The 12,770-nt window shown below is 46.7% G+C and overlaps 1 protein-coding gene across 1 annotated transcript in view; it reads left to right on the forward strand.

Moving 5' to 3' along the window:
* The first annotated feature begins 1,676 nt into the window (after positions 1–1,676).
* Positions 1,677–12,770, forward strand: part of LOC112238049 (potassium voltage-gated channel subfamily H member 8) — a 60,680-nt gene continuing 49,586 nt past the window's right edge. Inside the window, exons 1-2 of the mRNA XM_042318934.1 lie at positions 1,677–1,904; positions 10,437–10,571. Coding sequence (XP_042174868.1) covers positions 1,775–1,904; positions 10,437–10,571 — 265 coding nt within the window. The 5' untranslated portion in view covers positions 1,677–1,774. The remainder of the gene's footprint in view (positions 1,905–10,436; positions 10,572–12,770) is intronic.

Here is a 12,770-nt window from a genome sequence, read left to right on the forward strand (position 1 = left end):
ACACTGGGAGATATGAGGAGACCACACAACCCTAACCGGCTTACACACACACGCACAGACAACCCTAACCGGCTTACACACACACACACACACACACACACACAACCCTAACCGGCTTACACACAGACACACACACACACAACCCTAACCGTCTTACACACATACACACACAACCCTAACCGGCTTACACACACAACCCTAACCGGCTTACACACACACACACACACACACACACACACACACACACACACACACACACCCCTAACCAGCTTACACTGAGGGATGGGTTAAACTTATTGGCTCCAACAGATCAGAGTTGCCAGCTATGCCTCACTGCCTCCCTCTCTCCAGTTTGACTTTCTAGCTGACTGTGCAACTCTTCGTCTCCTTTTTCTCGATCTTGCTCAGTCCCTCACACACACACACTCTCTCTCTCTCTCTCTCTCTCTCTACACATACAGTACATTCATCATCACCCCCTTCCCACACAAACACCCCCTTCTCACACATAGTCAGGTGTGTTGACATCCTGTTTATGTTCATGTCTCAGTGATTTGATTAGTTCCCTCCTTCGTTCTTCCCACTCATCATTACAGCAGTCAAATCAACTACGTGCTTCAATTGAACATCTACCATCTACCATCTACCATCTGCACATAGAGTACACAGCAGAATACAGCAATCTCCCCTCCAGAACCATTACACCATCAAATATTTACAAAAGTATCTCCCAGGGGAGCCTTGCGATTGATGGATCAACATGAATAACCGGACAGTAAGCAATAAATAGTCAAGGGAAATATTTGTCCATCTCGTTTGCCGCGGCCTCCAATTGAAAAGGTGAATAGAATAGAGAAGGGACAGATCAAATGTACTATTCAACCTAACACACACACACCCAAAGAGACAGGCACGCAGAATTCAGAGCGTGAAACTAGATACACACACTCACTGACACAAAGACAGAGAAACACACACGCGCACACACACACACACACAGACACAGACACAAAGACAGACACAAAGACAGAGAAACACACACACACACACACACACACACACACACACACAGAGACACAGACATAAAGACAGACACAAAGACAGAGAAACACACAAGCACACACACACTCCCTCATCTCCACAATGAAAGACCAGACCCATCAACACAACAAATGGAGGTTCAAGTTGGGGTATGTTTGTCCCTACATGAGACATTGTTAGTGACAGAAAACCAAATCTGTTCTGGCTTTTACATGAAACTGTAATGAAAGAACAGGACATTTTGGCATGTCTGTCTACAGTACATTGGGCCATCCCCTCATGTCTCTCTTTCTCAGTCTGTCTGAAGTTATGGGTTGCTGCCCCAGCTCTTTCTCTTTTGGTTTTCCTGGAGCACAGTGATGTCCCAACACGAGGCTGATGATTCCCTGCTGCTTACGAAGAGAAAAGTTGTTGGAATGAAAATGAGCCTGAAACTCAAATGAGCCGAGCTGATAATTAATAATTTCAGAGCTATACAAAATGTCCCTTGTGTCATCTTCTTAGTTTTATAACCCCTCTCTCTTCTTTCTCTGTCCCTCTCATTCCCTCTTCCTCCTTCCCTCTCTCCCTCGACCTCCCCCTCCCTCCCTTTATTCCTCCCCTCCCTCTCTCTCCCCCTTCTGCTACAGACAGTAACTTTGTCCTGGGTAACGCCCAGGTACAGTCCCTCTACCCCATCGTCTACTGTTCGGATGGCTTCTGTGAGCTGACCGGCTACGCCCGTGCCGAACTGATGCAGAAGAGCTGCGCATGTCATTTCCTGTATGGGCCGGAGACCAGCGACCAGCTGACGGCGAAGATCCAGGGGGCATTGGACGACAGGGGGGAATTTAAGAGTGAGCTGGTGTTCTACAAGAAGGGAGGTGAGAGACTCAGAGACAGGGGGTGCCCCTAGGGCTCTGGTCAAAACTAGTTCACTATATAGGGAATACTGGGCCATTTCAGACACATCCAGAGAGACCGAGCTGGTGTTCTACAGACTCAAGCCTCATTTATATCTGCTGCTAACATGCGTCCTTTGTCCTGATCTTATCCACATTATGATAGTGCCCACATTGTAGCCGTTAATGTGTCCTCATTGTGACCAGATATCCTGGTTCCTCTATGTATGCAAATTATTTGATAGATATTCCTTCAAAATAATATGTATTTATTTATTTTAAGATACATATTGATGCCATAAGTCAATGGTGACACACCTGTCAATGATTTGGAATAATGATGATTTAAATGGTTTCACTGTCCAGATCCGTCTACACTTGTAAGATACCCAGGCAGAACGCATCTGACTACCTCTAGAGGTAGTCAGATGCCAGTGTGATCTGATGGCAACCAGATCACAATTTGTCTTTTAATCATCTAAACCTGCCTACAAATGTGGGCATAAATCAAAATGTGGATCAGGAAAAAAAGACCCATGTTAGAACCAGGTATAAACAGGGCTTAAGTCTTTTAATCCTCACGGTCTAATAAATCACTTTGTGTGTTTATTTCCAAATGCATTTTTTCATCATTTATTTCCCTGAGCCTTCATTTTGCCCTTGAAATGCTCAGTCTGATTGTTTGGGCGTGTTGATACAAATTTAAATATATTTACACTACCGATCAAAGGTTTGGGGTCACTTAGAATGCCCTTGTTTTTGAAAGAAAAGCACTTTTTTTGGTCCATTAAAATAACATCAAATTGATCAGAAATACAGTGTAGACATTGTTAATGTTGTAAATGACTATTGTAGCTGGAAACAGCAGATATTTTATTGAATATCTACATAGGCGTACAAAGGCCCATTATCAGCAACCATCACTCCTGTGTTCCAATGGCACATTGTGTTAGCTGATCCAAGTTTATCATTTTAAAAAGCTAATTGATCATTAGAAAACCCTTTATGTTAGCACAGTTGAAAACTGTTGTCCTGATTAAAGAAGCAATAAAACTGACCTAGAAGTTGAGTATCTGGAGCATGAGCATTTCTGGGTTCGATTACAGGCTCAAAATGGCCAGAAACAAAGAACTATTCTCCTGAAACTTGTCAGTCTATTCTTGTTCTGAGAAATAAAGGCTATTCCATGCGAGAAATTGCCAAGAAACTGAAGATCTCGTACAATGCTGTGTACTACTCCCTTCACAGAACAGTGCAAACTGGCCCCAACCAGAATAGAAAGAGGAGTGGGAGGCCCTGGTGCACCACTGAGCAAGAGGACAAGTACATTAGAGTGTCTAGTTTGAGAAACAGATGCCTCAAAAGTCCTCAATTGGCAGCTTCATTAAATAGTACCCGTAAAACACCAGTCTCAACAGTGAAGAGGCGACTCTGTGATGCTGGCCTAAGTGACCCCAAACTTTTGAACGGTAATGTACATACACAGCCCTGATTGACAGATAGGATCATCTAGACCAGTGGTTCTCAATCCTGGTCCCAGGGAAAATGTGCACCCCTTTGGTCTGTACTAAAACCTACACTGCTTACCCCTTCAAAGTTGCCGGATACAGTGCATTCGGAAAATATTCTGACCCCTTGACTTTTTCCAGATTTTCTTACGTTACAGCCTTATTCTAAAATATATATATATTTTAAAGACATCCTCATCAATCTACACGCTATACCCCATAATGACAAAGCGAAAACAGGGTTTACATTTTTTAGCAAATACAGAAGTATTCAGACCCTTTGCTGTGAGACTTGAAATTGAGCTCAGGTGCATCTTGTTTCCATTGATTCCACCTGTTGTAAATTCAATTGATTGGACATGATTTTAAAAGGCACACACCTGTCTATATAAGGTCCCACAGTTGACAGTGGAGGAAAAACCAAGCCATGAGGTTGAAGGAATTTTCCATTGAGCTCTGAGACAGGATTGGGTCGAGGCACAGATCTGGGGAAGGGTATCAAAAAATATATGCGATTTTGAAGGTCCCCAAGACCTTTTACCTCCTTTTTATCCCCAATTTCTTGGTAGTTACTATCTTGTCTCATCGCTACAACTCCCGTACGGGCTCGGGAGAGATGAAGATCGAAAGCCATGCGTCCCCCGAAACACAACCCAACCGCACTGCTTCTTAACACAGCGCGCATCCAACCCGGAAGCCAGCCGCACCAATGCGTCAGAGGAAACACCGTGCACCTGGCGACAAGGTTCTCTGGTCTGATGAAACCAAGATTGAACTCTTTGGCCTGAATCCCAAGCGTCACATGTGGAGGAAACCTGGCACCATCCCTACGGTGAAGCATGGTGGTGGCAGAATCATACTGTGGGGATGTTTTTCAGCGGCAGTGACTTGCAGAATAGTCAGGATCGAGGGAAAGATGAACAAAGTAAAGGGAGATCCTTGGTGAAAACCTGCTCCAGAGTACTCAGGACCTCAGACTGGGGCGAAGGTTTACCTTCCAACAGGACAACGACCCTAAGCACACAGCCAAGTGGCTTCGGGACAATTCTCTGAAAGTCCTTGAAAGGCCCAGCCAGAGCCCGGACTTGAGCCCGATCTAACATCTCTGGAGAGACCTAAAAATCGCTCCCCATCCAACCTGACAGAGCTTGAGAGGATATGCAGAGAAGAATGGGAGGAACTTCCCAAATACAGGTGTGCCAAGCTTGTAACGTCTTACCCACGGAGACTCGAGGCTGTAATCACTGTCAAAGGTCCTTCATCAAAGTACTGAGGAAAGGGTCTGAATTCTTATGTAAATGTGATATTTCAGTTGTATATATATATATATATATATATATATATATATATATATATATAGTACCAGTCAGAGGTTTGGACACACCTACTCATTCAATGGTTTTTCTTTATTTTACCACTTTTTACATGTATACAATTGATAAAATAGTAAAAATAAAGAAAAACCCTGGAATGAGTAGGTGTTTTTTTTTTGCCACATCTGTACATTTGCCAAATTTTCTAAAAACCTGTTTTTGTTTTGTCATTATGGGGTATTGTGTGTAGATTGATGAGGGAAAAAATAAATGTAATCAATTTTAGAATAAGGCTGTAACGTAACAAAGTTTGGAAAAAGCCAAGGGGTCTGAATACTTTCCAAATGCACTGTGCATATGCAAATAAAGTATGACTGGTTATTTGGTCAGAATAATCAGATCAGATTGTGGTGTCGTGCTGTGGGTCAAAAAGTCCGTCCCAACTGAACAGACTGTACTGCCCCTTTAAATCCGGAATCCATAATGGTGAAACAGCGATGTCCGTTTGCAATATTACAACAACAAAGATGTTACTGCAAGCAATGAAAACGTTTTTTTCCTCTCGGACATCATTTGACGCACTACAGAAGAGCACAATATATACGGTATATATATTTTACTATGCTACAAAACACTCCTCAGATCTGCAACAAAAACAACAACGGTGGTGGGGTGGCCAATAGCACTGTTTCCTTCTACTGCATGTTCCATCTTTAACCTGTTACTGGAGTGGGCTACATCAGGGTCACACAGACTGTTTCTTGTTAGTCTTAAACAAATCTACTTTCAAACAAAATATACACCTCACACACATAGTTATAGGCTTAAAAAAGAAGACACCTGTACTTTGACAGATATAGAGTTGATATTTATTACATTTTGAGTTTGCATCTCAATATTACACTTTATATACATTACAGAAGACTAAAATATAACATAACTGTTTGATATAGAAAAAAATGATAATACATATGAATATGCCACCCATGAGGCCACAAGAGGGAGATTTGGTTCGGTACCCTATTTTGTATATAGTGCACTACTTTTTACCAAGGCCTGGTTAGGCCCTGGTCAAAAGTAGTGCACTAAAATAATAGGGAATAGGGGGCCATTTCAGATGCATACAGATAGACCCAGCCGGTGTTCTACAAGAAAGGAGGTGAGAGACAGTCAGTCACACCCTAGTAACCCACCTGGGCTTATTATAGCCTCTTGAGAATGAACCAGAGGCTAGGTGTAAATGAGGCCTGTGTGTGTGTGTGTGTGTGTGTGTGTGTGTGTGTGTGTGTGTGTGTGTGTGTGTGTGTGTGTGTGTGTGTGTGTGTGTGTGTGTGTGTGTGTGTGTGTGTGTGTGTGTGTGTGTGTGTGTGTGAGAGAGAGAGAGAAGGATAGATAGTAAGATAGAAGATAGATAAGATAGATAGTAAGATAGATAGTAAGATAGATAGATAGATAGATAGATAGATAGATAGATAGTTAGATAGATAGATAGATAGATAGATAGATAGATAGATAGATAGATAGATAGATAGATAGATAGATAGATAGATAGATAGATAGATAGATAGATAGATAGATAGATAGATAGATAGATAGATAGATAGATAGATAGATAGATAGATAGATAGATAGATAGAAAAACAAATTGTGCCAATTTCTTACCTCAGTCCAATAACATGGTGACATTTTTTGTTGAATTCACGTTAGTTGAATTTAAATCAAAATTAGATGTTGAACTGACATCTGTGCCCAGTAGGAGAGATTGATGAGACGGATAGAGGCAACAAGGAACTGGTCCATAGGAGAGATAATGTTTGACGAGAAGGACAAAACTGACATTGAAGAGAAGACCAAGTGGTTTTAGAGGAGAAAGGTAGAAGACTAGCTTGGCTGGATAGAGGGCTAGACGGATGCTATTGGAAGATATAAGCCTTAAAACAAAGAGAAGCACAGAAAAAAGACCAATTAAAGGTTCATTCAAGCATTACTGGCCCTGCATATGCATACTTTTGCATTTTACAGCCTTCTGGGGCAGGGAAAGGAAATAATAAACACATTTAGTAAAGTTTTGTGAGTTCCATCATCAAGGCCTGGGACTGAAAGGAGTTAAAGATGATGAGATCATAAAAAAACAGAAGAAGCGTTTATGTGTATGTGAGTTTTTGTGAGAATGTGCGTATGTGTGTGTTTGTGAGAATGTGTGTGTGTGTGTGTGTGTCCATGTGTGTGACAGTGTATACTTGTGTTCTCACATCCCTCCTTTATCCCCATGTATGAACACAACACAACCTGAGCCTTCAGAACAGTTCAAGGTTTATTAGACATGCTCCGGAACTTTGGTGACTAGTACATCTTTTTCAAACCTCTCACTTTGGGCTGGATGTCTCAATGTGTAGTTCATACATGCATCATCTATGAGCAGAATTACTGTCTTACCTCAATTAGCCACGAAATTCCTAATTTGAAAGCAACTATTTTATGGAAGCTGTGCAGCCCCATGTTCCCTACATGTGCGCCAGCCTCATGTTCCCTACATGTGCGCCAGCCTCATGTTCCCTACATGTGCGCCAGCCTCATGTTCCCTACATGTGCGCCAGCCTCATGTTCCCTCCCCAGCCTCATGTTCCCTATGTGCGCCAGCCTCATGTTCCCTACATGTGCGCCAGCCTCATGTTCCCTACATGTGCGCCAGCCTCATGTTCCCTACATGTGCGCCAGCCTCATGTTCCCCAGCCTCATGTTCCCTACATGTGCGCCAGCCTCATCATGTTCCCACGTGCGCCAGCCTCATGTTCCCTACATGTGCGCCAGCCTCATGTTCCCTACATGTGCGCCAGCCTCATGTTCCCTACACGTGCGCCAGCCTCATGTTCCCTACACGTGCGCCAGCCTCATGTTCCCTACATGTGCGCCAGCCTCATGTTCCCTACATGTGCGCCAGCCTCATGTTCCCTACACGTGCCCCTACACGTGCGCCAGCCTCATGTTCCCTACACGTGCGCCAGCCTCATGTTCCCTACCCGCCAGCCTCATGTTCCCTATGTGCGCCAGCCTCATGTTCCCTACATGTGCGCCAGCCTCCCTATGTGCGCCAGCCTCATGTTCCCTACATGTGCGCCAGCCTCAGCCTCATGTCATCCCTACATGTGCGCCCTCAGCCTCATGTGCGCCAGCCTCCCCTACATGTGCGCCAGCCTCATGTTCCCTACATGTGCGCCAGCCTCATGTTCCCTACATGTGCGTGTTCCCTACATGTGCGCCAGCCTCATGTTCCCTACATGTGCGCCAGCCTCATGTTCCCTACATGTGCGCCAGCAGCCCCATGTTCCCAGCCTACACGTGCGCCAGCCCCATGTTCCCTACACGTGCGCCAGCCTCATGTTCCCTACATGTGCGCCAGCCCCATGTTCCCTACACGTGCGCCAGCCCCATGTTCCCTACAGCCCCATGTGTGCGCCAGCCTCATGTTCCCTACACGTGCGCCAGCCCCATGTTCCCTACACGTGCGCCAGCCCCATGTTCCCTACACGTGCGCCAGCCCCATGTTCCCTACACGTGCGCCAGCCCCATGTTCCCTACACGTGCGCCAGCCTCATTTTAATTTCAGACAATGCGCCAGCCTCATGCCCTACATGTGCGCCAGCCTCAAGTTCCCTACACGTGCGCCAGCCTGACAGCGCCAGCCTCATGTTCCCTAAGAGCCCCATGTTCCCTACACGTGCGCCAGCCCCATGTTCCCTACACGTGCGCCAGCCTCATGTTCCCTACACGTGCGCCAGCCCCATGTTCCCTACACGTGCGCCAGCCCCATGTTCCCTACACGTGCGCCAGCCCCATAGCAATTTTAATTTCAGACAATGAGCGTCAGCCCCTCGCCATTTGAGTGACAGCTAGCAAGATGCACACTCGGCAGAGCGAGCGAGAGAGAAAGCAATGACGTGGTGCACATACTGTATCTGCCCATATTTGGGGATGTAATCCAGCTTTCATCTAAATATACACCCAACTGGGACCATGAAAACACACCGTTAACCATAACAGTAATAGGACTCTATTCCTCTCTACGAATGTGAGGCTGTTTTCTCCTGATCGTATGCATGTATGTACAGCCACAACATGTCCACCACCATGTCACACTGTCTTATGACTTTGTCAAGCTTGTTTTTGATGTTCCAGTTGCAGCACAGACAGACAGGCGGAGTGGTATGAAATATATACAAATACAAGTTAATGAATCTTTGCAGATAAAAATGTAGAAGTTGCCGCGTGTAATCTGACTTCAACTGTGAATACACTCTAAATAAGAACTTCAGAAAAGAAATGAATTGGGTACAAATGCATTGGCTATGGTGCACGCAATGTGTTTCGACGGTATCTGTCTTCTTCGGGCATTTGAAGCACTGAAAGGTCTGACATGGGTATTTGACTTGTTCAAATCAACAAAGACACAGATTCACGATGGCTGTTAAGTGTTGCTGATCGCATTTGATCAAAAACCCTCACATTCACTTGGTGAGATATCAAATCATGGTACACGTGGATGTGTTGGGAGCCAGTTGGTCTTGTAGTGTAGGTACCAGATGTGTTAGATTCAAAGAGAATTGTTTTTTTCCCCTGTGGTTTTAGTCCGTAGAGGATGTAGTCGGTATGTGGACAGCTGTGTGCTTCTGGCAGGCCTGCTCCTCATCCATGCTGAACGCTGTGGTGTTCAATATACTCTATGTGTTGTGCTTATCATGACAGGTTGGATAATGCCTGCCGGCACATTCATGCTCCTTCATATAGTTGGCGGAGATTGATTAGTCAAATGAAATCATATGAATATTCATCTTCTTCATTGTCATCATCATCATCACCACCTGTTTTTAACCACAGCTTTCAGACAATGTGAAACCCTTCACCTTGGCTGAGAGTTGGGTGTATCAAGTGTAATGGTGATCTGTAGTGGTGTCACAGTGTGAGGAGAGCGACTCACAGACCTGTATGACCTGGGTCAGCCACTTCTCACATCACACCTCTACATGTTATCTCTTCTGTCACTCTCCTTCCTGCCTGCCAGACAGCTGGGAGGACATAGCATGCCACACATCTCTCACTGCCAGGCACAACACGCCATACAGTATGGCAAAGAAAGAGCGCGTGAAGTGCTGTGTGGATGTACATGAATACAGTATGGATGATGTCAATTGAATAGAGAATAGCAAACTATTTCTCCGGTCTCAGATAAAGCTGTATATTTGTTTGTTTTTTCGCTTCATTGTTTTCATGCCAAACTCATTTCACTTCCTGAATTGACCAAATTAGAGCTACGCTTCCTGAAATGAAAAAGCTTTTATGCAATAAAGACATCCTGCATTCATCTCTCTCTGTCTCATCAGTAATAACTGTCTGATAGAGCTCTGGGACTCAGGGTGCAGAATGTAAGGCACACACACTAACACTACACATAAAGTGAGGTAGTGAGTTGTTGTTTTCTGGGTTTTGATGATATTGTATCATATTGGGACTAGATCATTCAGTGTAAATAGCTTTTCTCTATTTCCAATTGAAATCAACATGTTCACTGGGTTTTATCGGGAGGCAGTGGGATGGCAGAAGCTTTTCAAGTCTCTGTAGACAGCTGGAGATGAGCTGATTAGCTAGGGGCATAGAGTGTGTATTAAAATGTAACTGATTGACTGTGTCTCTTCCAGGTACCCAGTTCTGGTGTCTGCTGGACATCGTGCCCATTAAGAATGAGAAGGGAGAGGTGGTGCTGTTTCTGGTGTCCCACAAGGACATCACTGACAACAAGAAGGACCAGGACCCAGAGCAAGGCCCAGAGACTGGTGAGTTACCCTGAGTTAGACCAGGACCCAGAGCAAGGCCCAGAGACTGGTGAGTTACCCTGAGTTAGACCAGGACCCAGAGCAAGGCCCAGAGACTGGTGAGTTACCCTGAGTTAGACCAGGACCCAGAGCAAGGCCCAGAGACTGGTGAGTTACCCTGGGTTAAACCAGGACCCAAACCAGGACCCAGAGGAAGGGATAGAAAGAGGGATGGAGGAAGGGATAGAGAGAGGGATGGAGGAAGGGATAGAGAGAGGGATGGAGGAAGGGATAGGGAGAGGGATGGAGGAAGGGATAGAGAGAGGGATGGAGGAAGGGATAGAGAGAGGGATGGAGGAAGGGATAGAGGGAGAGGAAGGGTTAACGAGAGGGATGGAGGAAGGGATAGAGGGAGGGATGGAGGAAGGGATAGAGGGAGAGGAAGGGTTAAAGAGAGGGATGGAGGAAGGGATAGAGGGAGAGGAAGGGTTAAAGAGAGGGATGGAGGAAGGGATAGAGGGAGAGGAAGGGTTAAATAGAGGGATGGAGGAAGGGATAGAGGGGGATGGAGGAAGGGTTAAAGAGAGGGATGGAGGAAGGGATAGAGAGAGGGATGGAGGAAGGGATAGAGGGAGAGGAAGGGATAGAGAGAGGGATGGAGGAATGAATCGAGAGAGGGATGGAGGAAGGGATAGAAAGAGGGATAAAGAGAGGGATGGAGGAAGGGATAGAAAGAGGGATAAAGAGAGGGATGGAGGAAGGGATAGAGAGAGGGATGGAGGGAGAGATAGAGGAAGGGATGGAGGGAGGGATAAAGAGGGGGATGGAGGAGGGATAGAGAGATAGGATGGAGGGAGGGATAGAGAGAGGGATGGAGGGAGGGATAGAGGGGGGTTGGAGGGAGGGATAGAGAGGGATGGAGGGAGGGATAGAGAGATAGGATGGAGGGAGGGATAGAGAGATAGGATGGAGGGAGGGATAGAGAGGGGGATGGAGGGAGGGATAGAGAGAGGATGGAGGGAGGGATAGAGAGAGGGATGGAGGGAGGGATATAGAGAGGGATGGAGGGAGGGATAGAGAGGGGGATGGAGGGAGGGATAGAGCGATAGAGGAGGGAGGATGGACGGAGGGATGGAGGGGAGGGATGGAGGGAGGGATAGAGAGGGGTTGGAGGGAGGGATAGAGATAGGATGGAGGGAGGGATAGAGTAGGGATGGAGGGAGGGAGGGATAGAGAGGGGGATGGAGGGAGGGATAGAGAGGGGGTTGGAGGGAGGGATAGAGAGATAGGATGGAGGGAGGGATAGAGTGAGGGATGGAGGGAGGGAGGGATAGAGAGGGGGATGGAGGGAGGGATAGAGAGGGGGTTGGAGGGAGGGATAGAGAGATAGGATGGAGGGAGGGATAGAGTGAGGGATGGAGGGAGGGAGGGATAGAGAGGGGGTTGGAGGGAGAGATAGAGCGATAGGATGGAGGGAGGGATAGAGAGGGGATGGAGGGAGGGATAGAGAGAGGGGTTGGAGGGAGGGATAGAGAGATAGGATGGAGGGAGGGATAGAGAGATAGGATGGAGGATGGAGGGAGGGATAGAGAGATAGGATGGAGGGAGGGATGGAGGGGATGGAGGGAGGGATAGAGAGGGGATGGAGGGAGGGATGGAGGGATGGAGGGATAGGGAGGGAGGGAGGGAGGGAGGGAGGGAGGGAGGGAGGGAGGGAGGGAGGGAGGGAGGGAGGGAGGGAGGGAGGGAGGGAGGGAGGGAGGGAGGGAGGGAGGGAGGGAGGGAGGGGGAGGGATAGAGAGAGAGGATGGAGGGAGGGAGGGAGGGAGGGGTAGAGAGAGGGAGGGGTAGAGAGAGGGATTGAGGGAGGGATAGAGAGAGGGATGGAGGGAGGAATAGAGCGAGGGATTGAGGGAGGGATAGAGAGAAAGGATGGAGGGAGGGATAGAGAGAGGATTGAGAGAGAGGGTGGAGGGAGGGATTGAGGGAGGGATAGAGAGATAGGATGGAGGGAGGGATAGAGAGAGGGATTGAGAGAGAGGATGGAGGGAGGGAGGGTTTGAGAGAGAGGATGGAGGGAGGGAGGGATAGATAGAGGGATTGATGGAGGGATAGAGAGATAGGATGGAGGGAGGGGTAGAGAGATAGGATGGAGGGAGGGGTAGAGAGATAGGATGGAGGGAGGGATTGAGGGAGGGATAGAGAGAGGGATGGAGGAAG

The sequence above is a fragment of the Oncorhynchus tshawytscha genome, linkage group LG03 (genome assembly GCF_018296145.1).
Source record: "Oncorhynchus tshawytscha isolate Ot180627B linkage group LG03, Otsh_v2.0, whole genome shotgun sequence".
Taxonomy (NCBI): domain Eukaryota; kingdom Metazoa; phylum Chordata; class Actinopteri; order Salmoniformes; family Salmonidae; genus Oncorhynchus; species Oncorhynchus tshawytscha.